The sequence below is a fragment of the Delphinus delphis genome, chromosome 15 (assembly GCF_949987515.2).
Source record: "Delphinus delphis chromosome 15, mDelDel1.2, whole genome shotgun sequence".
Classification (NCBI taxonomy): domain Eukaryota; kingdom Metazoa; phylum Chordata; class Mammalia; order Artiodactyla; family Delphinidae; genus Delphinus; species Delphinus delphis.
The window spans coordinates 87,701,243-87,725,250 of NC_082697.1; the positions used below are offsets into that span (position 1 = coordinate 87,701,243).

The 24,008-nt window shown below is 54.8% G+C and overlaps 1 protein-coding gene across 3 annotated transcripts in view; it reads left to right on the forward strand.

Moving 5' to 3' along the window:
* Nucleotides 1-24,008, forward strand: part of PRKAR1B (protein kinase cAMP-dependent type I regulatory subunit beta) — an 86,215-nt gene that overhangs the window by 31,034 nt on the left and 31,173 nt on the right. For all 3 annotated transcript variants that reach the window (XM_060032603.1, XM_060032601.1, XM_060032602.1), the window contains exons 5-6: nt 19,999-20,060; nt 20,891-20,937. In XM_060032603.1, coding sequence (XP_059888586.1) covers nt 19,999-20,060; nt 20,891-20,937 — 109 coding nt within the window. The remainder of the gene's footprint in view (nt 1-19,998; nt 20,061-20,890; nt 20,938-24,008) is intronic.

Genomic DNA, 24,008 nt, shown 5'->3' on the forward strand with positions numbered 1-24,008 from the left:
AGCCCCTGCTCACCATAACTAGAGAAAACCCACGCACAGCAACGAAGACCCAACACAGCCAAAAATAAATAAATAAATGAATAAGTTAGTTAATTAAAAAGAAAAAAAATCCCCGAGAGGCTGGGCTTGTGGTGCTGAAGCTCCCTAGAGCCGGGCCTCGGGTCCTGGCCTCGTCCACCCAGTGAGAACTGGGACTTCACTGTCCTGCTTCTGTCCTCTCCCAGACGTGCGTCTGCACACAGATGACTTACCTGGCCTGGTTCCCACCCTTGGGGTGGGGGCGTCAGGAGCCTGGAGTGGGTGAGGCAGGCAGGATTTAGATGGGTCTTCCTTGACGGTTCAGGGCTGCTCCGGACACGGGAGCTGTCATCTCCGTCAGGTAGAGCATCTCTGCACCCTGGTCCCCCCTCCTGCCTCCCCCTGCTCGGCCCTGTGCACACCTGAGGCTCAGTGCGCTGGGTGGGGTGATGACAGCCCCGGGCCTGGCAGAGTCGCTCAGGGGCTCGCGGTTCTGTGAACACGCTTGTGCAAGTCTTCGTGTGGACCCACGTTTCCGTTTCTCTTGGGTGGGTTCCTAACGGTGGGATTGCTGGGTTGGAGGCTACCTTTACGTCTAACTTTTTAGGAAACCACCTGTTTTTCAAAGTGGCTGCGCATTTCCAGGCCCACCTGCAGTGATGAGGTTCCCATCTCTCTGATCCTGCTGAGGTTCCGGGCCGTCTGTCTTCCAAGTCTAGTCACTCTAATGGCTGTGGCGTCTCGTGGTGGGTTTGATTTGCGTTTCCTTGTTGGCTAAGTAGATTGGGTGTCTTCTCCTGTACTTTTCCTCTACAACTTCTTTGGCAAAATGTCTCTTCAAATCTTTTGCTCATTTTTTGAGTTCTTGGTCTTCTTACTGTTGAGTCATAAGAGCGCCTCCTATGTTCTGGATACAAGCCCTTAATGAGATACGTGGTTTACAGTTATTTTCTCCCAGTCTGTGTTTCGGTCTTTTCATCTTCTTCACGTCTTTTAAAGTTCAGTTTATCAATTTTTTTCTTTCAAGAATCATGCTTCTGTTGTTTTATCTAAGAACTCTTTGCCTAACCCACGTTAATGAAGCCTTTACCATGTTTTCTTCTAGAAGTTTTATCATTTTAGCTCTCCCATGAGGTCTGTGATCCACTCTGAGTCACTGTGTGTGCTGTGAGGCGGGGGTCTAAGGCCGTGGTGTTCTCAGTGGACGTCTGGGTGCCTGGCACCATTTGTGGAAGAGACTGTTATTTCCTCGTTGACATGTCTCGGCATCTCATCAATAATCAACTGAGGATAAACGTGAGAGTTTATTTCTGGGCGCTTGGTTCTGTCCCGCTGATCTGTGTGCCGTATCATCACACCAACACCACACAGTCTTGTTGGCTGTGGCTTTACAGTGAGTTTGGAAATTAGGTCGTGTAAACCCTGTCACTTGGTTCTTCTTTTTCAGAATCGTCTGGACCGTTTTAGGGCCTTTGCATTTCCATATGAATTTTAGATAACTTTCTATTTAAAAAGCTTGCACTGAATTTATAGATGGATTTGATACAGAACTGGCGTCTTGTCAGTACTGAGGCTTCTAAGTGATGGACAGGAATGTCTTTCCGTTTATCTAGATCTTTAGTTTCTCAGAAATCCTCTGTCGTTTTCAGTGGACAAGTTTTGCACTTTTTTTGGCAAATAAATCCTGCAGTGTTGCGTTCTTTTCGATGCTCTCGTGAAGGAGACAAGGTTCGCAGCAGGGTGGGCTGGCTGTGGAAGCTCTGGGGGGCTCTGGTGGGCAGGAGTGGAGGTGGGTGGGCAGCAGGGCGGGAGTGGCGGAGCCTGGTGAAGAGGGAGCCTCGTCCCTATACCAGGACACCCCCGAGGCAGAGGGTCCGAGCCCAGAGGGCTCTGGGCTTTGGGGCGGGGGCTTCGCTCATCCTGAGCCCCTGGGGGACAACCTGTCAGTCACAGCTAAGTGTGTTATCTCCACGTGGGGAGTAGGGTGAGATCTGCAGATGGGTTTTTGATTATGTGAGGCATGTTCTCCAACTTCTGCTGATGGCTCTGGGACTAGTTAGGGGGAAAGTTACTCTGCGGCCAAGCGTGCACAGCACTGTTTATCTGGGCGTGGGACTGAAATTTAAATGACAGTGTGCCAAATTGAGGAACTCAGGGTTTTCTAGGGATGCTCGTTCCGCGGCACTTATTATGTGCCTGCTGGGTGCCACACGCACTCGGGCTGGCGGATACAAGGTGTTTGCAGTGACCTTCTCCTCCAGGGAGGGCAGCGTGAGACACGTGGAACGTGGGTTGAAGACAAGCTGAGGACTCACATCTGTACGAGGACTGGTATCTAGAACATATTAAGATCTCTCATGATTCAACAATACAAAACCAAGTAGTCCGGTTAGAAACTGGGCAAAGACATGAAGAGACGCTCGACCAGAGAGGACACTCGGATGGAAAACAAACCCACGAGGAGATGTTCAGCTCCTCAGGCAGCGGGAAATGCAAATCTCTCTACACCCATCAGGATGGTTGAAATGCAAACCACTGGCGGGCATGAGGCGGAGACGGAGCTCTCGTCTGTTGCCGGCGGGAACGGCAGCTGTTACAGCCTGGAAGACATTTTAGTAGGTTCTTAGAAAACTAAACACGTAACTGCCATGTGATCCAGAAATTGCACTCTTGGGCGTTTATCCCAGAGCAGTGGAAAATTATGTTCACGTGAAAACCTGTATGTTAATTTTGCTCATAGCAGCTTTATCTGTAATAGTGCCAGACTGGAAACAACCCAGGTGTCCTCAGTGGGTGAGTGGATACCATGGAACAGCAGTCAGCCAAAAAAGGGAACACGTTACTGCCACACACGACAGCCTGGGTGAGTCTCTAGGGGAGTGTGCGAGTGAGGCCGATCCCCAAAGGCTACATCCTGCGTGACACCGTTTAAATAACATTCTCAGCCTGGCAGAGTTATAGAAACGGAGGACAGATGGGTGGCGAGCAGGGGTTAGGGACTGGGGTGGGGTCCTGGTGCATCTGGATGGCATCAGCGCTGGCACCCTGGGTGCTGTGCTGTGGTCTCCCAAGATGTTACCTCCGGGGAGATGGTGACCGCCACACGGGCTGCCCCCGTGTTATTTCTTACAGCTGGTGGCCATTGGCTGGGAGGTGTCGGCCACCTGGGGTCACTGTGCTCCAGCTGTCAGAGAGGGAGGGGCCGTTCTGGTGGGGCAGGAGGGGCCCTGGGATCAGGCCTCCTTGGCCGGGGCTGGCAGCAGACCCCAAGCCCCTGTTGGAGGAGCCCGGCATCGAGTGAGTGTAGTGCCGCGTGGTGGCAGGGACACAGTGGTCGTAGCCGTTGGTGCACGTGCCACGTGCCGGGCGTGGCACTGATGCTTCTGCGGCTCTGTCAGTCGCTCCACTTTGCAGATGACGGGCTGAGGCCCAGCGGTTGGCCTGCCAGGCCCCAGCTGGTCCGGGAGCTGCAATTTGGGCCCTCTTCCTGGCTGCCGAGCCCCTCAGCCTCATGCCTCACCTCGCTGCGCCCCAGAAGACCGAGGGTCCCGTCTATCTGCTTTTCCCTCTGTCCGCCTGTCCACAGGCCCCCCTGCGGCCTTCACAGGGTGGGGGGAGAGGGCGTTTCTCTGAAGCTGTTTGCAGGATAGGGTCCCAGGGGATCTTGGAGGCGGTTGACACGTCCCCAGCCTTCCGCGCTCCAGGCCTGCGTCCCAGTGTCCCAGGGAGCGGCTTGACCGTGTGCACCACTGGTCAGGTCCTCAGACTCTGTGGCCGGCCCCTCTCGGGTCCCCGTTCTCAGAGGGAAGCGAGGCCTGGGCGTCAGCATGCTTCTGACCCAGAGTCCAGGACACTCGGGGGCCTGCGGGGAAGCTGACCAGGTGGCGGGGCCTACAGCAAGCAGGACCCCAGCGTGGCGGCCTCTGCCCTGGGGAGTGGGCCCAGGTGGCCAGGTACCAGATTTTTCCAGAGGAGCTTGAAAGTCCAGATTTTTGTGAAATCTATTTTTTTGCCTTTTTTTTTTTTTTCTTGCGGCACGCGGGCCTCTCACTGCCATGGCCTCTCCCGTTGTGGAGCACAGCCTCCGGACGCGCAGGCCCAGCGGCCATGGCTCACGGGCCCAGCCGCTCTGCGGCCTGTGGGATCTTCCCGGACCGGGGCACGAACCCGTGTCCCCTGCATCGGCAGGCGGACTCTCAACCACTGCGCCACCAGGGAAGCCCCTATTTGTCTTTTGATTAAATTTTAAACTTTTATTTTGAAAATATTTCAGAGAAAAGTTTCAAGGAGGGTAGCCCCGCCCCCTGCGCTCGCTGGCTGGCGCTCTGGGACGCGCGCGCGTCTGCTTCATGTCCCCGGCGTCTGAACGTAGCGAGGACCCTGACGCTGATGCTCGCTCTTACTATCCTTGCCTCGTATGGGAGGACGTGACCCGTCCCTTAGACCCCTCAGCACATCTCAGGGCTGTCGGGACGGTTGTCACACTGGGATCTTGCAGGAACACGACATTCCTAGCTAACCCACAGCCCGGGTTCGAAGTCTGTCCCGATTTCTGGCGTGCCCAGAGCAGTGGCTAGAGAGTTTGGCTATGGGGTTCGCGCCTCATTAAGCTCGACTGTTTCAAAGGTGGGCGAGCGGCTTAAGCATTTGAGGACACGGGGAGACCCCGCCGGGTGGCCTCGTTTGTGCCCTCACCCTGGGCTGACCTCGGGCGGCAGGAGGTCGAGCTGGGCCCGCGACTTGGGCTCCTGCCTGACCCAGTAAGAAAGCCGCAGAGCCTTCTGGGTTGGGTCTGGAGTGCAGCTCCACCGGGGTCTCGCTGGGAACCTTGGCCAGATACACAGTTCCTCTGAGGATCCGCTTCCAGATTTTAGCCTGTCAAGAAGCCCAGTGAAAAGTGAGAAACTACACGCCAGATCTCCTAGGATGGTGCTGGGCCCGGAGAGGGGGACCCAGACTCTTGAGGGAGTGCCGTCCCCCCACCCCACCCCTGCCCCTCTTCCCTCCTTCCTTCATTCCTTCATCCGTCCACCCAGCGTCCTCTGTGCCGAGCCTATCCTGGGGGTGGGATGCAGAGGCTGCTTCTGGTTTGGAGGAGTTCAGGGTTATCGGGGTGGGAGGGAGCGTGGGGAGCTACCTTGCCCAGGGAGCAGGGCGTCTGGGCGGGGGGCTGTGTGGGGAGAGCCCAGTGCCCTTAGGTACTGCAGCCCCTGTGGTTGGGCGCAAGGACGTCGGGAGGGGGTCTTTGAAATAGAAGACGGACGCCAGAGGCTGGCCTGCCCTGCACACGCCCACGTTTACGGCCTTAGAGGGTGGCCAGGGCATGGGTGGAAACGGCCAGGCTTTGAATGGGGTGACTCTGGTGTGGCCACCCCCGGAGCGGAGGGAGGGAGAGAGCCAGGGGGCCTGGGAGGGGTGGTCCAGGGCTCAGCTTCCGCACTGGCTGGGGTGTCCTGTCCCTGCCCTGGGGTGCCTGCCTCGGGCTCCCCCGTCACCTGCAGCCAGCGGGAGGCCACGTGGACTTGTGAACAAAGCTCACTTAGGAGGACTGGCCCCACAGTGCCAGGGCCCAGCGCACCACGCGACGTCCATTGGATTAGGAAAGACCGTGAATTTGGGGCTCACAGCAGCTTAGGAGGTGCCTTGGAACGTGGACCAAGGAACCCAGAGCATCTGCAGACCCAGAGCCACGGCCAAAAGGGCCGATGCAGGGCAGGTGGGCGTGGGAGGGGGAGGGGAGGCGTGCCAGTCTGCAGGGCTGGGTAAACGGCACACCTCGACCACCCCCCTTACGGATCTTCATTAGTTGTGGTTTTCCCCAGCCCCCGACTTCAGTCCACTTTGTTGTTTCATCCACTGAGGCTATTATCCGAGTGGCGCCCAGGCTGCCCGTCTCTGGCTGGTGGAGCCTCTTCGTGGGGCTCCCGCGCCCTCTGACCCGAGCCTCACCTTTTCTGTCATTTTCCTTGCTTTCTGTCATTTTCCTTGCTTTCTGCTGTTTCAAGAGGCTGCCGGCTCATCTTGTATGTTTTCTGCCCCAGACCTGGAGTCAGTTTTTTCTCTAAAGACTCTAGGTTCCTTTTGGTGGGGAATTGTATTTAGAGACCATGTTCTGGGCACCGGGGGTGCTCACTGCTTCAGTCTGTCATCGTGGCTGGGCTTTTTCTGCACACAGAACTAGGACTTTTTTTTTAAGATAAAATATTTCATGAGTTCACATTGGTTCTTCCAGTTCCAATTCAGGGCTACAGGTTGGCTGGCTTGGCTTCCTTCCTTCCTTCCTTGTAATGTAACGTGATTAATTTGCTGTCTTTATGTCTTCTCTCCCATGCTGAAGACGCCAGCTCTAAATGGCACCAACAAAAGAATTCTTTGCCTTATTGCACCACACTTGCGAGCACACACATGCACACGTCCAACCTTAGAATAACAAGACTGTCACTAGTGCCACCAATATGATCAGCAAAAACTGTTTAAGATTTATTCCGGCTTGTTTTGCGCTGAAGCATCTGCGTTTTGGGAGGCGATGCTGTCCATTGGACACACATTTCAGTTCATTTGCTGCCTTTTACTTACGATTTGTAAGTATCATTTTTCAAATCCCAGCCTTGTTTTTCTAATTGTGTAAAATATTAACATGGTTCTAAAGCCGTGCCCACCAACAGGGTGTGTCCACAGGATCGTTGATTTACCCCGTGTCCCCGCCGGTCACTCAGCTTCCTTCCTAAGGCCTGTGGGGACCCTTTTACTCACAGGATTTGCCTGTGTGTTGAAGTAGCAGATTGGTAAGTAAGCTGGTGAGTCAGCGGATGTGCACGGAGATTCACACCCCCTCCCCTCTTTCTTAGACACACGCCTTTTCCACCTGGCCTGCATCCTGGACCGCACGCCTTGGCAGTTTATAGAGGGTTTTGACAGCACTGGGTCTTTGGGGCTATTCCAGAGCTGGAGCCGTAGGTGATAGGAGTAGGTAAATCCCCACACGTTGTCTCCTTGGTCACATCTCTGCCCGTTTCACGGAGGAGGAAGCTGCTCGCCAGGCCCGCTGGCCAGTGAGCATCAGTGTAGGACTGGAACAGGGTGTCGATCCCCTGGCAGCGCCAGGCCCACTGCCGTGCCTCGGGGTGGCGCATGGGGTTGAGTTTGGGGTCTGCCTGTGGCCGTGCTCGGCGGCTCCCAGGCCTGAAAGGGTGGCCATGGGCCCCTCTAGCTGCCTTGGTTCACAAGGCACCGCCAGGCGTGTCAAGCCACGGTGGCTGGGGCCGGAGAGTCAGCAGAAGAATACAGCCCCGGCGCTTTCATGGGAGAACCAGCCGGCGTGAAGCGGCCGTGCCCTTGGTCTTATTGCCTCAAAGGCGAAAAACAAATACAGCTGGCATATAATGAGATCCTTACCAGTGAAGAAAGGCCCCGGCGCGTCCTGAAGCCTGAAGCCTCCATGGACCGAGGCGGCTTCACCTCGTGTGCCCTGTGACCACCGGCCTACCCCGCCCTCGGAGCCCAGTGCCGCCACCCAATGGGGGCCCAGGGCTGCTGGCTGGGGGCGGACACGGATGGCTGCGTGGGACCTGAGCCCGGGGCACGGAATGGCCTCCCAAGGCGGGGCTGGGTGCGGGCGTGGGGCAGCTGTCGGGCTGGGCAACAGCGGGAGGCATTGTCCCCGAGCCAGTGTGTGCTCTCTGTGTGAGCTGTTGCTGTCCACGTGCGTATGGGGGTCTCAAGCAGCCCCTCAAAGGAAAGGAGGGGGGTGGGCTTTCCAGACGTGGTGCTCCGTGCACGTCAAAATGATGGTTTTGGGGCTTCCCTGGTGGCGCAGTGGTTAAGAATCCGCCTGCCAGTGCAGGGGACACCGGTTTGAGCCCCGGTCCAGGAAGATCCCACATGCTGCGGAGCAACTAAGCCCATGCGCCACAACTATTGAGCCTGCGAGCCACAACTACTGAAGCCCGTGCGCCTAGAGCCCGTGCTCCGCAGCAGGAGAAGCCACCGCAACGAGAAGCCCACGCACCGCAATGAAGAGTAGCCCCCGCTCACAGCAGCTAGAGAAAGGCCGTGTGCAGCGACGAAGACCCAACGCAGCCAAAGATAAATAAATAAATTTATTTAAAAAAATAAATAGAATGATGATTTTTAAAGAAGTCACAGGTGGTGGGGTCCGTGCTGGCCTGGTCGGGGTGGTACAAAGGCTGCTGCCACTTGCAGGCCACTCGGGGCTCCGTCCTGTCCTGGCACGTGGGCTCCCGTAGTGTCCTGCATGCTCTGTCCCACACATGGCGCTCACTTTGCACTTGTCCTTGAGACTGTCCACGTTGGTGACACAGCCTCCCTGACCTTTTGGTGGCTGTGCTGGGCCCAGGGGCATGTGCGGAGGGCACCCCAGCGACGGGCAGGCACGTTGGTTTGTGGCTGCCGCGGGTGGCGCTGTCACGGGCGTCCTCTGGGGTGTGGCCAGCTGCGTTTTCCTCCCTCTCAGCCCTCCAGACCCCCAGCCCCGCAGGCTGCTGGTACTTCTCAGCCGCCCACCTGTGATCGCCAGCATCCCCCTCACCTGACCGGACCCTGTTTGTGCCCTTCCCCCTCCCAGCCTAGGCCAGGTCTCCGGCCCTGGTGGGTGCATCCGCCGCCCCCTCTGCAGGCCTGCGTCCAGCCCTTTGAAGCAGCCTCTGATTGGTTTAGCAGTCGTGGGAAGAACACACATCCCCAGCCCCCCGAGCCCTGGGTGTGGGTGTTTCCAGAGATCTGGCAGACGCGCTGTGGCATCTCCCGCCCACGTACTCAGCGGGTCTGGCAGCCCTGATCGCACCGCTGCCTGGACCTTGTGATTGACCCTTGGGCCCACTGGGTTTAAAATAAGCTAGAAGCCTTTTATCCTGGAAAACGTTTCCTATCCCGGGAAGTGATGAGAAGGGAGGAGGGAGCCAGGCTGGGAAGGCCTCCAGGACCCCGTGTTTTCCACTCCTGACCTTGGGCGTGGCCTGCACGGGGTGGAGGCATTGGGGAAGGGGGCTCCCACGCTGTCAGCTTTCACATGGGGGTCACACCCGCCCTGTGACGATGGCGTCCTGTAGTGCACAGTGGCCTGGGGTTCCCAAGATGTGGCATCCGTGTAGGACTAGTGCTGGTCCCTTAGGGGTCGGCCCGAGCTGGGTCGGGGCATCACCTGCTGTGCAGACGAGCCTGGGGACCAAGGACCCTCATTGGAGGTGATGGACGAGCTGAGGACTTCCTGGAGGTTCGCGCAGGCCGTGCAGCGGGAGAGGTGGGCGGGGACGGGGAGCTCTGGGAGCCCCTGTGCTGGTCGGCGAGGACGCCCCGTTTTACAGCCAGTGAGTCTCGGTCCGCAGAGTGGACATGCTTGCTCCCCTCCAGCCAGCTGGGGGGCCACGCTGACCCAGACCTTGTGGGTCTCAGGACCCAGCTCCCTCCTGCGCTGTTCCCCTTACCCGAGCCTGGGAGCCGCCGCTGGCCTGGCTGCCCAGACACCTCCTGGGTGGCCCCGCTGGACGGCCCGCAGCTGCGTCTCTTCCGCCAGGAATGAAATCCTTGAAGAAGGATCCAGAACCCAAGTGTCGTGATTCCCGACGTGGCAGGGTAGGCTTTGTGGCCGGCGGTGTTGCATGCGGGGGCTTTTCCCCTCAGCTCCCGGGCCCTGTTTCTGAACCATCGATGCAGAGGTGGTGATGAGGTTTCCAGCCCCAAGCTCGGTTACAGCGTGGGATGCGGGGCCTACCTGGGAGCCTTTGCAGCCCATCCATCCGTCAGAACTGTTTGCTCTGACTGCCGGCCTGGGGCCCACAGAAGCCACCATGTCACTGCTGGTGGCTGTCCACCAAGAGGCATCGGCCCCTTCTGCAGGGTCTTTGCAAGGTGTCGAGGGAGGGCAGTGTCTCCCTCTGGCTCTGACCACAGCAGTTACCCTGTGACAGGGTGAGGTGGGGAGAGCGGGCTGGCCCAGCATTTATTTAGTTTGGAAATTTTGTTCATCAGTTTGGTAGTTTTCCTCGTACAGATCTTGTGCATATTTTGTTAGGTTTACACCTAAGTGTTTTATTTTGGGGGGTGCTAATGTAAATGGTATTGTATTTTTAATTTTAAATTCCACTTGTTCATTGCTAACATATTGGAGAGTGATTGACTTTTGCATGTTACCCTTGTACCCTGCAGCCTTGCTATAATCACTTATTAGTTCCAATGGGTTTTGCTTTTGTTGTTGATTCTTCAGGATTTTTTACATAGACAGTCATGTCATCTGCAAACAGACAGTTTTATTTCTTCCTTGTAGTCTGTATATATATATATTTTTGGCCACACCACACGGCTTTCAGGATATTAGTTCCCCAACCAGGGATCAAACCTGGGCCCCTGGCAGTGGAAGCGTGGCGTCCTAACCACTGGCCCACCAGGGAATTCCCTCCAGTCTGTATACCTTTCATTTCCTTTTCTTGTCTTATTGCAGTAGCTAGGGCTTTTCCAGTATGATGTTGAAAAAGAGTGGTGAGGGGGATATATTTGGCTTGAATCCCCATCTTAGGGGGAAAGCATCTAGTTTTTCACCACGAGGTATGACGTTAACTGTAGGGTTTCCAGAGCTCTTCTTTATCAACTCGAGGAAATTCTCCGTATTCTTATTTTTCTGATGAATGGGAATTCAGTTTTGTCAGATGCTTCTTATGCATCTGTTGATACGATCTTTCTTCTTCAGCCCTTCGATGTGATGCATTAATTTTTGAATGTTGAACCAGCCTTGCATACCTGGAATGAATTCCACTTATTTGTGGAATCTTTTAATACAGAGTTGGATTTGATTTGCCTATATTTTGTTGAGGATTTTGACATGCACGTTCATGAGATAGTGGTGTGTAATTTTCCTTTCTTGTAATATCTTGGTCTGGTTTTGGTGTTAGAGTAATTCTGGCCTCAGAGAATGAGTTAGAAAGTGTTCCCTCGGCTTCTAAACCCTTCTGGAAGAGCTTGTAGAGAATTGGTATGATTTCTCACTTCAGTGTTTGGTAGAGTTCGCTAGTGAACCCGTCTGGGCCTGTGCTTTCTGTTTGGTAGTTGAGTGTTTATTGATTCAGTCTCTTTAATAGGTTGTATCGTCTGCTTCTTCTTGTGTGTTTTGGCAGATTGCGTCTTTCAAAGAGCTGGTCCCTTTCATCTGCGTTCGCAGATCTGTGGGCACAGAGTTGTTCATGGTCTCCCTTTATTCGTCCCATGTCCATGGCATCTGCAGTGATGTCTTTTCTCTCATTTGGGGCGCTCATTATTTGTGTATTCTCTCTCTCCCTCTCAATCGCTCCTCCCCACCCCACCCCTCCCCTTTTTTTGTTACCATGGCGAGGGGTTTATAGGTTTTTAGTGATCTTTTCAAAGAAGCAGCTTTGGTTTCATTGATTTTTCTCTGTTAATTTCCTGTTTTATTTATTTACTTATTTAAATTTCCTGTTTTAAATTCTCTAATTTTTATTCTTTTCTTTTGCCTGCTTTAGGTTTACTTTGCTTTTCTTTTTCGAGTTTCCTTAGGCTATTGATTTTAGATCTTCCTCCTTTTCAAGTGTATGCTTTCAGTGCTGTAAGTTTTCCTCTAAGCATTGCTTTTGCTGCATCCCACAAATTTTGGTAAGTTGCGTTCTCATTTTCATTCAGTTAAACATTTTCAGTTTCTCGGGAGCCTTCTTCTTCCACCCATGTGTTATTTAGAAGCGTGTTGCTTAATCTCCAGATACTTTGGGATTTTGAGTTACGTTTCTGTTATTGATTTCTAGTTTAACTCCGTTGTGGTCTGAGGGCCGATGCTGTGTGAGTCACGTGTATTAATTTGTTCAGGTGTGACACTCAGCTGGCACACCTGGGACCACGGATGTGCTCCCTGTGGAACCCCAGGCGTTTGTGTGCTTTTCCCCAGGGCCAGGCATCGGGGTTGAGGAACCAGCCACAGAAGAGTTGGCTCCGGGCTGCCCGAGGCAGAGGCTCCTGGGATTTATAAACACTGTGCTTTCAATGCCCCAGCAGGGAGTGGGCCGCCCCACGTCCACTGCAGTGAACAGCTACGCTTGAGTCATTGCTGTTTAGAGAGAACTGTTTGGAAACTTGCAGTCAGTTTCACCCAAACACTGGAAAAGCCTAAACATAAGCCAGGCGCCCTGTCGGGGCGCTGGCTCCCAGCAGACGGAAGCCCCCCTGTTACCCGGGCTGTGACTTGCAGCAGAAAACAGGGTGTCCCCGTGGTGCTCAGGCACCAGAGCTTTGCCTGCGGGTCCAGGCTGGTTCCTGGAACGTGAATAACATTGACTGTGAGCCCAGGCCAGCAAAGGAAAGAAGTTCTCCCAGGGCAAAGGCAGCGGGCGTAGGGCCTTGAGAACAGTTTCCAATGTCAGGTGCACTTTTTCCCTTGGTGGCATCATTTTGAAGTCAGAAAACGCACTTGTACGCACTCGAACACGTTCTCTGCATTCAGTGGGGCCTTTTTATTAATGTTGTCCACATCGCTCGTTATTCCCTCCGGGTCCTTGTCACCACACGCGTGCATTCTGCTCAGACCCGCTGCTGGAGCGTCTGCACTGTGTTATGAGCTGGCCTCGCGACATCACCAGCCGGGGGTATAAACACGCATCCTGGCTCTGACATCCCCCACTCCCGTGCTTCTGAAAGTTTGACGTTTTTCAAAATAAAACGTTTAAAGAAATAAAGACACAGAAATACTGGAAATGCTAATGCAGTTTTTTCCTTATGACTGGAGGTGTTCCTGGGGTCATTGTCACAGCGCTTTTGCTTAAAATCACAAGAATTCTACCCCCATTCCCGTATTTACATAATGCAGAGGGGCAGATTGTTGGAGTCGGGAAGGGCGGGGGGAGTCGCAGGTTTTCTGTGCGGCTGGGCTGCAGGGATCCTCACTCCCCCCTTGGAAGGGGGGCAGGGGCTTGGGGCAGGCGCAGCTCTGATTGGCTGTGGGCGCCTCTCTCCCCGTCCTCTGTCCTCTGCTGCACTTGGGTGGCCTCACTCTGAGAACTGGTCCAACTTGTTTGCTTCTGCGGGTTTCTTTGCAGGGCTTGGGGCAGGGGGTGTTTACCTGTCAGGCCACCTGCAGCAGCAGTTCGGCTGTATATTAGAAATGTCAGCCAATAAAAGGGAATAAAAGAGCCGTGACTGGATCACGAGACTGGCTGAGCTCAGGGGCGCCGAGCGCTCCTTTGGCGCCATTCCCAGGGTTGGGAGACGGGGCTCGGAGCTGCTGTGTGCATAGGGTTTGGAGCCGGCAGAAATGATCATGGTGGCTCCTGATCGGGAGGGTTCCGGGAGCAGGGTCCTCTTGGTTCATCTCCCATCATGCTGTGAGCTGTGCCCATTCTACAGGTGGGTTCACTCCTGGGCGACTCAGCCCCTGGGCCCCTCCAGGCAACTTTTGGGGTGGCACCAGGTCTCTGGGTTGCCATCAAGGGAGCGTTTGTCACAGGGATGACCACACCCCTCGTGATGAAGGCCCACGTGTACATCTGTCCCCCCACTGGACAGTGAGCCGCTTAGGCAGGGGCTGTAAACGGAGGCTGGGGGTCAGGGGTCAGGTGATGCAGGGATTGTGGCAGACAGAGCATGTGCTCCCACCGGGGTGGGAAGGGGGCTGAGTTCTTGCTTCATGAGCGCAAAGGCCCCACGTTGCCAGATCTTCCTTTTTTTTCCCAAAGAAAAGCCAAAAATTTGGATATTTATTACTCTCTCAATTTTTAAATGTTGGGGCTAACTTTGAAAATGGGGCCAAAATTGGCCCGTGAAGAATCAGTAAAGCACTAAAGAAAATTCAGTGGTGACCGAAGACCTTCCCTTCCAAAGAGACCCAGGTCCCAAAGGTTTTAGGGGTGAATTCTGTCAGATGTCAACAAACTGTCCATCCTTTTACGAGTTGCTCCAGAAAATAAAACACAAGAGAAAGCTGCTCAGCATATCGTATGAATTTCATATGAATTTGGAGGGACACACAAATCAGCCCATAACAGACACACAGAGTGTGTGCTGTGTGAGTGTGATACCAGGATGGAGCCATTATGGGTGTTGTTGGGAAAACTGGCTAACCGTCTGGGGAAGAACAAACCAGATCCCCTTCCTCACGGACAAAAGGCCTAAATATGAATCCAAATACTATTTGGCAGAAGGTAATTGCTGTGGACTGAACCGTGTCCCCCAGATTTACTTACTGAAGCCCTAAGCCCCAGTGTGATGGCATTTGGAGGCAGGCCTTTGGGAGGTGATTGGGTTTAGGTGAGGTCAGGAGGTTGGGCCCCCAATGGTGGGATTAGTGCCCTCATAAGAAGACATCAGAGAGCCTCGCGTGCTCGCTCTTTGCCACATGAGGGCACAGCGAGAAGGCAGTCTGAGTAAAGCCGAGATGTGCTCCTGAAAAAAGGGAAGAAACAGGGTGGGATCTGTAGCACGATGCCGTTTGGGGGTAAATTTAAAGTACATGCATATAGCTCAAGATTCCATGTTGTGAGAGAAAGCATACAATGAAAAGGAAATCCCTCAAATCTCAGAACAAGCACCATTGCGAGGGGGACGGGGGAAGCGGGTAGAAGGGGGAGAAATTGTCAACAAGAGCAGATCACCAGTGTCATGAACTCAGGGGCACAAATCTGCATCTGAGGTTTACGATGCTAGTAGGTCCCGCTAAATGCTGGCGTGGCCAGATGCCGTCTGTGGTTCCGTCGGGAACATTGGGGTCTGCTGCTGAGCGGGTGGCCGCGCCGGAGGCTGATGGGGGATGAGGGAGAGGTCCAGGTCTGTCCCCCCGACATGTGCCCACTGTTAGAGAGGGGGGCGGAGGTGGGGTGTCCCAGGAGGAGGACGGGGAGAGTGGGAAGGGCTCTGCTTCCCTAGAACCCGGAGCACAGCGGGCCGCCTGGTCTCTCCCACCAGCCCCGTCGTCCAGAAGGAGGCTGGTGCTCTCTGGCCGGCTGAGCGCCGGGCTGGTCCCAGAACTGGGGTCTACGTCCGTGCGGCCCTGCCGAGTGACCGTGGACAGGCCTGCCCGTGCTATGTGCTGGAAGGGTCTGCGGCGGCCCTGTGAGCTGCAGAGTCGGTATCTGCGGCTCAGCGTGGAGGGTGGGCCGCCAGGGCTTCGCAGCACTTTGGCGAGTGAGTCCTTCCCGGGCGATCTTCTGGGTCGCTTGGGGGCACAGTGGCATTTTGTAAGACACGCCCCCACGGGCAAGCTTCCAGGGCCTTTACCCCAAGACCCTGGGACCCCTGGGGCACCTGCCTCCTGCAGGGGAGAGGGGTATGGCTGGTGAGTGCGGTGGGACATCGGCACAGCCTGGGCTGGTCTGAGCCACCGCAAGGCCAGTCTGCTGGGCTGTGGGCTTTGGGGCCACACGAGGCTGCCCATCCCACACCGTCCCCTGGTCCCCAGCCCCACGCAGTCTAATCTGGGAGGCCACCCGCCCTTAGAGCAGGTTTGAGGTCAGACCACGGAAGCCGGAAGGAGTTGGCTGGTATTTCACCCCAGGAATGGGTGTTCTCCGACCATCAGAGAACATTCTCCACCCTCATCCTGAAGAGATGGCCTGTGGGGAAGGCCCGGTTTCCATGGCAACGTGTTCACACCCCCGAGGCCTCAGGGCCAGGGTCTGGCTTCTGTTAGGGTGGGGACAGCAGGTGACACCCAGAACTGATCACACCCCGGAAGGTGTTGGGGGCCACGTGGCCCTCCCGGGGGGGTGGATGCCACCAGGAGCTGGGAACCAGGCACGCCTAGCGCCCACCCCCAGGGCTCGGATGCATCTCAGGGTCGAGGGAGACACACCGCCACCCCCCACCCCACCCCCCCCCCCCCCCCCCCCCCGGCTGGTGGCTTCCCTTCTTGCCTTAGAATTGTTTTCAGAGACACTTTGCTGCTTAGCTAAGGTCAGCGTGAAGTGAAGGCTTCGGTGGCCTTGGCTGCTGGCTTGACTGTAGCTTCGAAGGTCTTGTTTCCAAGGTCAAAATAAGTAACTTACCAGCAAGATGTGTTCTAAACATTTACTTGCAAGTCAAGAATTAGCTTTATTTTATTTTATTTTTTTAACATCTTTATTGGAGTATAATTGCTTTACAATGGTGTGTTAGTTTCTGCCGTATCACAGAGTGAATCAGCTATACGTATACATACATCCCCACATCTCCTCCCTCTTGTGTCTCCCTCCCACCCTCCCTGTCCCACCCCTCTAGGTGGTCACAGAGCACCGAGCTGATCTCCCTATGCTATGCGGCTGCTTCCCACTAGCTATCTATTTTACATTTGGTAGTGTACATATGTCAGTGCCACTCTCTCATTTTGTCCCAGCTCACCCTTCCCCCTCCCCGTGTCCTCAAGTCCATTCTCTACGTCTGCATCTTTATTCCTGTCCTGTCCTGTCCCTAGGTTCATTAGAACCTTTTTTTTTTTAGATTCCACATACGTGGGTTAGCATACGGTATCTGTATGGCAGACTAGGTCCATCCACCTCACTGCAAATAGCTCAATTTCGTTTCTTTTTATTAGCCGTATTTTAAAATGGCGCTTGGGCAGTGGGGTTTGGATTTAAAATAAACAAAACCCAAAATGTCTGTGTTGTTGGAATTAGCTGTGATGAACATTTAAACTACTTCTGGGCTGAAAATAGCAAGCCCAGAACGGAACAGCTCTGTCTGCATGATTTTTTCAGAAATATATCAAGTTGGGATTCATCAGTGGGTTTTTCTTTTTTTTACTGAGGTATTGTTTTTTTTTTTTTTTTTTTTTTTTTTTTATTAACATCTTTATTGGGGTATAATTACTTTACAATGGTGTGTTAGTTTCTGCTTTATAACAAAGTGAATCAGTTATACATATACATATGTTCCCATATCTCTTCCCTCTTGCGTCTCCCTCCCTCCCACCCTCCCTATCCCACCCCTCCAGGCTGTCACAGAGCACCGAGCCAATATCCCCGTGCCATGCGGCTGCTTCCCTCTAGCTATCTACCTTACTACGTTTGTTAGTGTGTATATGTCCATGACTCTCTCTCGCCCCGTCACAGCTCACCCTTCCCCCTCCCCATAACCTCAAGTCCGTTCTCTAGGAGGTCTGCGTCTTTATTCCTGCCTTACCCCTAGGTTCTTCATGACATTTTTTTTTTCTTAAATTCCATATATATGTGTTAGCATACTGTATTTGTCTTTTTCGTTCTGACTTACTTCACTGTGTATGACAGACTCTAGGTCTATCCACCTCATTACAAATAGCTCAATTTCGTTTCTTTTTATGGCTGAGTAATATTCCATTGTATATATGTGCCACATCTTCTTTATCCATTCATCCGATGATGGGCACTTAGGTTGTTTCCATCTCCGGGCTATTGTAAATAGAGCTGCGATGAACATTTTGGTACATGACTCTTTTTGAATTCCGGTTTTCTCAGGGTATATGCCCAGTAGTGGGATTGCTGGGTCATATGGTAGTTCTATTTGTAGTTTTTTAAGGAACCTCCATACTGTTCTCCATAGTGGCTGAACCAATTCACATTCCCACCAGCAGTGCAAGAGGGTTCCCTTTTCTCCACACCCTCTCCAGCATTTATTGTTTCTAGATTTATTGATGATGGCCATTCTGACTGGTGTGAGATGATACCTCATTGTAGTTTTGATTTGCATTTCTCTAATGATTAATGATGTTGAGCATTCTTTCATGTGTTTGTTGGCAGTCTGTATATCTTCTTTGGAGAAATGTCTATTTAGGTCTTCTGCCCATTTTTGGATTGGGTTGTTTGGTTTTTTGTTGTTACTGAGGTATTGTTGATGAACAAAATTACATGTTTCAGGTGTATGACACAGTGATTCATAATTTTTAATTGTTATATTCCATTTATAGTTACTACGAAACACTGGCTGTATTCCCTGTATAGTTCAATACAGCCCTGTAGCTTATTTATTTTATACACAGTAGTTTGTACGTCTTACTCCCCCACCCTGTCTTGCCCCACCCCCCCCCACTGGTGACCACTGGTTTGTTCTCTACATCTGTGAGTCGGCTGCTTTTTTGTTATAGTCACTCGTTTGTTGTATTTTTAAGATTTCATATATAAGTGAGATCATATAGTGTTTGTCTGTCTGACTTATTTCGCTTAGCATAATATCCTCCGACTACATCCATGTTGCTGCAAATCGCATTTTTCATTCTTTTTTATGGCTGAGTAATATTCCATCGTATATATGTGCCACCTCTTCTTTATCCATTCGTCTGTTGATGGGCACTTAGGTTGCTTCCGTGTCTTGGCTGTTGTAAACAGTGCTGCTGTGAACATTGGGGTGCACGTATCTTTTCGAATTAGTGTTTTCATTTTTTTCAGGTATATACTCAGGAGTCGAATTTCTGGATCATATGACAACTCTGTTTTTAGTTTTTTTCAGGAACTTCCATACTGTCCTCCACAGTGGCTGCACCAGTTTACATTCCCACCAACAGTGCAGGAGGATTCCCTTTTCTCCACATCCTTCCCAACATTTATTATTTGTGTTCTTTTTGCTGATGGCCATTCTGACAGGTGTGAGGTGTTATCTCATCGTGATTTTGATTTGCATTTCCCTTCGTCTGTGGTGTTTTGACCTCAAGGGTCAGACCTCACCTTGAATGTGAATTTGAAAACGTCAGTTCCACGTGGACGATCGGAGGCCACACCCTGGTGTGAAGGGGAAAGTTCTAGGCTTGGGAGTGGACCCCCGTCTTCGGGAGGCCAAGGCAGCAGAAGGGCTGCCTGTCTGAGGACCCCGGCCCTTGTAGCAAGACGAGGGAGGGTGCTGCTCAAACAGAGGCCTTGGGCCCAGGCCACGCATCTCAGGACAGACAGCGGCTCGTTTTCCCTCCTGATCAGGAGACCAAGGGATCGGGGCAGCAGGCGGGGCTCAGGTGGGGCTCAGGCGTGCCTGGAGGTGGAAGCGTGACTTAGCCATGCACGGAAGGACAGCGTCCACGTGGACCAGGCCTGAGAGCCGAGCTCTGACCTGACGTGCACCTGCACCCTCTCCCCGCTCCTCCCTGCAGCCTCCGGTCACCTGCCGGACCCCTGGGGTGCTGCCCTCCTCCTCCTCCAGAGGGAGAAAGAGATGTTTAAATAGAGGGGAAGGACCTGCCTTAAGACTTACTCCTGTCTTCTGGGCCCTGGGAGCGGGCGAGCACAGGGCTGTGTGGATCTCTGGTCCTGCCTTTGCCTCCCCGGGGCCCGGCACCTGGGGCTCCTCTGAGGCGCCTGCACTGACCGGTTTCCAAAAATCCCCCTTTTAAACAGGCAGGCGGGCAGCAGGCAGGCGTCCTGACTGCCAGGTGCATTTCCTGCCTGAGGGGCCCAGCTTCATTCTTCTCTTTTAGGGAAACGTGTGCCTGGGGGTGGGCCACATCCCTGAGCGTGGTCATTGCACTTTGGGTCCAGACCCTGACCTCTGACTCTGCATCCGGTTGCCATCCCGAGGATATAAAGCGTCCTGGACCAACATGCACACGTGCCCTGGGTGATGGGCGTCCCCTCCTGGCCCGCAGCCCACGCCTCCCAGCCTGCCTGTGGGTCTGTCTCACACGAAACTCGGGCGATGGAACGGCCGGGCTGCCTGGCGGGCACAGCCCGAGCCAGCCTCGTCGGCCTCTGTGCCCCTCGAGGGAGCAGTTACAGAGCCTGGTTTCTTCCCATTTCTGCATCTGGTGTCTCAGCACCCTCAGATGCAAAGTGTTCACCTGGGAAGAAGCAGAAAACAGGTCAGGACTGGTTGCCGTGTCCCCGTGGAAACAGTCACGATCTGTTTTACGTTTTGTAAGTGGAGTCTGTTGAGTGTGAGCCCATTTTTGTGAAACCCCGATACGTGCAGATCAGGAGGTCATGACCAAGGGACAGCGGGTCCCAGGGGTCGTCGTCTCCCCTGGGCAGGAGCCGTGGGAAGCCCCGTGAGGGGCAGGTCTCCTGGTGCCCCTGCAGCACCCCCATGCTGTGCTTTCTTTTCCAGCGACATATTCGATGCCATGTTCCCCGTCATGCACATCGCTGGGGAGACCGTCATACAGCAAGGTACGCCCCCTTCTGCTCCTCCCCGGGGCCAGAGCCCTCTGGGAAGAATGGGTTATTCACTTAAAAAGTGTATTTAGGGCTTCCCTGGTGGCGCAGTGGTTAAGAATCCGCCTGCCGACACAGCGGACACGGGTTTGAGCCCTGGTCCGGGAAGATCCCACATGCCGCGGAGCAACTAAGCCTGTGTGCCACGACTACTGAGCCTGCGCTCTAGAGCCCACGAGCCACAACTACTGAGCCTGCGCCCTAGAGCCCGTGCTCCGCAACAAGTGAGGCCATGACAATGAGAAGCCCGTGCACCAAAACGAAGAGTAGCCCCTGCTTGCCTCAACTAGAGCAAGCCCATACACAGCAACGAGGACCCAACACAGCCAAAACTAAAAACAAATAAATAAGTAAATTCATTTAAAAAAATGTACATTATACAAAACTCTCATTGTCTTGAGAAAAGCCACTAATGACACTTCAGAACAGTCCACTTAACAAGTTAACACGTGTTAATATGTTTCGATAACCTCCTTGTCATTAAAAACATGGTGGAGCTGTGCTGAGTCCTGGCAACATGCTGGGAGTGGATTTCAGATGGTGGTGTCAGGAGAGGACGTGCCTGTCGGCCTGACTGCAGTAACCGTTCCCGTACGTGTGTGAAATAGGCCATCGTGTTCTGCACCTCCCATACATACAGCTTTTATTTAAAGATTTTTTTAAAATTGATGAGACCTGGTACTGCCTAGCAGAGGTCTATGAAGCAATGCCGAAAGGTGGTTTATTACAAGAAAAACAAAACTTCGCATTCTTGCATCACGTGTCCTGTTTCCCTTTTCTTGTAGGGGACGAAGGGGATAACTTCTATGTAATCGACCAAGGGGAAGTGGACGTAAGTATCTTGAACTGTTTTTGGAAAATAACTCCTGTCTCTGCGCACAAGCTCAGGGCTAGAAGACGTCTTTCTGAGTGATGTGTTTCCGGTTTTTCAATCCAGAAGTGATAGAGTTCACTTAAAAGATACTGTAAGCATATCTGAGCACAGAGTGAAATAAGAAGGGCGGCTGCCGTCTGCTTCCTGCACAAGCCGACCGCGGTCCCGGGGCCCCGATTGACCAGCCCTGCCCCAGCCAGGAGCCCACGGCCCAGCAGGCTCACTCAGCCGTGCTGGGTGCTGACGCTTTATAAACGTCTACAGGCCCTGTGGCTCTGGCTTTACGATGGAACCAGGCTCCGTCCGTCCCAGGGATGTGATGCTCCCTGATTTCGTTCAGCTTCCTCCCCCTACTTCCTGCCTTCAGGAGTGAGGGACCCAGGCTCCGACCTGGAGGGAGGTGCACCTCTGTCAGTCGCCTGCCCCCACAGGCTGAGCCCACCCTGCTTGGATGGCGGTGTCCTTGCCTGGGGCCCCCGCGTGGGCTTCTCCAAATGCGGGGCTGGGCCTGTGCTGCCCTCCCCCCCACCCCTCCCCCTCCTCCCTCGGCCTCCATGAGTGTCATCCTCTCCGCTGGGCGTTAGCAGTGCATCTACCCCCAACGTTTCCTCTGTGGCCCTGATTCGGTCCAGCTTGTGCACCTGTTCCCAGGAGCGTCTGGTCAAGGCCGGCCCCCGCGGCAGACTGGCCCCCACGCCCCGGGCTCGGGACTGAGCCTGTTCTGGGGTTCTGGACTCCACAGTCCCGGCACTATCGGGGCACATCCAAGGAGCTCCCGAGCCAGCTCCGGGCCCAGGATGCCAGTGCTGGGGACGGGGCAGGGATGGGCCACTGACGGTCCACACGCCACCCCCACAATCCGAGCCCCCATGAGGTGGGGTTCCCGCTGCTGTCTGGCAGTGCCGCCCTGGTGCACTGACCCAGCCCAGTTCTCAGGGCTCGGCTTCTGGAACTGCCAGGCCATTGTGGAGGGGCTGGGGGGGCATTCGATCACTTGTTCCGCCAGCAGTACGTCTGCGTCCATGTGGTCGCGTGTTCTGGGAACCGGCGGGCGGCCCTCGGCTTCCGGAGCTGGTGGCACAGGAAGTGACTCACCACCAGGACCTCGGGGCGAGCGGCACACGGAGTCGGAGTTTCTGTCCGTCCTGAGCGGGGGGGCCTGGACCAGGCCTCTGGGGTCGAGGGCTGTTCTGTCTCACACCACAGGCGGAAACTGAGGCAGGAGCCGCGGGCCTGGGGCGGCCACGGCCGCAGAGCGGGTGGCAGATGGAGGGTGAGCGCGGGCTGCGGCTCCAACCCGGGCTCAGGCTGCCAGCAGAGCCACCTCCTGTGGGCTTCGCGTTGTGTTAAAACAACACCAGCCCAGGAAGCAGAGGAGACCGACGAGGCTGCCGCGTCCCGGTGTCTCCAGAGCTGCCCCCTTCAGAGGGGCTGAGGGGTCGGCTGGCTCCAGGCTCAGGTCCGGGTCCTTCCTCGGGCCCTGACCCCTGTGTGGGCTTCTTCTGCACCTCGGTCCCTCTGCTGTCACCACTCTCCATCCTGTCCCCCGTCCTCCGTCCCTTTCTTGTTTTCTTCCCTTTTTTAATAAATTTATTTATTTATTTATTTAGTTTTGGCTGCGTTGCGTCTTCATTGCTCTAGTTGTGGCGAGCAGGGGCTACTCTTCGTTGTGGTGCGCGGGTTTCTCATCGCGGTGGCTTCTCATTGCGGAGCACGGGCTTCAGTAGTTGTGGCACGTGGGCTCAGTAGTTGTGGCTCGCGGGCTCTAGAGCGCAGGCTCAGTAGTTGGGGCGCACGGGCTTAGTTGCTCCGCGGCATGTGGGACCTTCCCGGACCAGGGCTTGAACCCGTGTGCCCTGCGTTGGCAGGCGGATTCTCAACCATCTGCGCCACCAGGGAAGCCCCCCCTTTCTTGTTTTCTTGCTCGAATGTCGATTGAGCACTCGTGTGCTGGACACTTACGAAGCCCTGAGGATGCGCCTTTGGGGACGCGGCCCCTGCCCTTGGGGTTCGTAGTCGTCGGGGAGACACCCTGGAAGGACATTCCCAGTGTGCATCTTGCCTCTGAGCCTCTACCCATCCTTTCCCTCTGTTCTTATTCCTGCTCTGACTTGCAAACTTCTATGCATCCTTTGAGACCCCACCCAGGCAGAGCCACTGGGCTGACGACCGAGATCGGGGCTCTCGCTCGTGCACAGGGTCCCACAAAGGTTGGGTCCTGCTTTCCAGCCCCCAGAATGTCCTCCGTCTTCTGCTTTCCTTGGAGTCACACGACTCCTCTAGTTCAATCCCGAAGATGTTGCCGAAGTGCCGACTCATGTCACCAGAGCATGTGGCTAAGTGAGAGTTGAAACGACCCTGGGGTTGGCACGTCGGAGGCTGGGTTCTCCCCAGCGAGCAGATGCAGGGGCGGCTGACCTTGGGCCCAGAGCCCTGTCCTTGTCTTTCGAGGAGACTCGAGGGCCCACCGTCGGGGTCCCGTGAGATGCGCCTCCCTGGCTGGTGTGCTCCACGCAGATGCGAGGCCCAAGCCTTGAGGTTACCTGGCTGCTGCCTGGGCCTGGGCCCTCCTGCCCGGAGTGGCAGCATCTCTGTGTGACTCCACACGTGGGGTCGGGTGGAGGCCCTGTGGGTGCCCCCAGTACGTCTGCCCTGCCCTCTGTCCCCATTAATCCACCTGCCACCACCCTCCTCGGCAGACCCCGTGCACAGTGAAGATGCCCTCTCCCTTGCAAGGAGGAATGGCCCCAGGTGCTGGCGGCCACCTCCCCTCTGGAGGTGTGAGCACACAGGAGGGTGTGAGAGGTGGGCGCCCACTGGACCCACCACTGCCTGAGCGGAGATGCTGGAACCGGCCACAGGGCTGAGCGCTGGCGGGAACCCTACCTGATGGGTAGTGGGCCCAGGGGGGTGAGGCGGGGGCTGTCCCCCGAGACAGGCCCCTTGGCCCCAACCGCTCAGCCCTGGGTGTCCTTGTCCACTCGCCCCATCCGGACTCAGGACCCCTGTCCCAGCAAACTGTAGAGTGC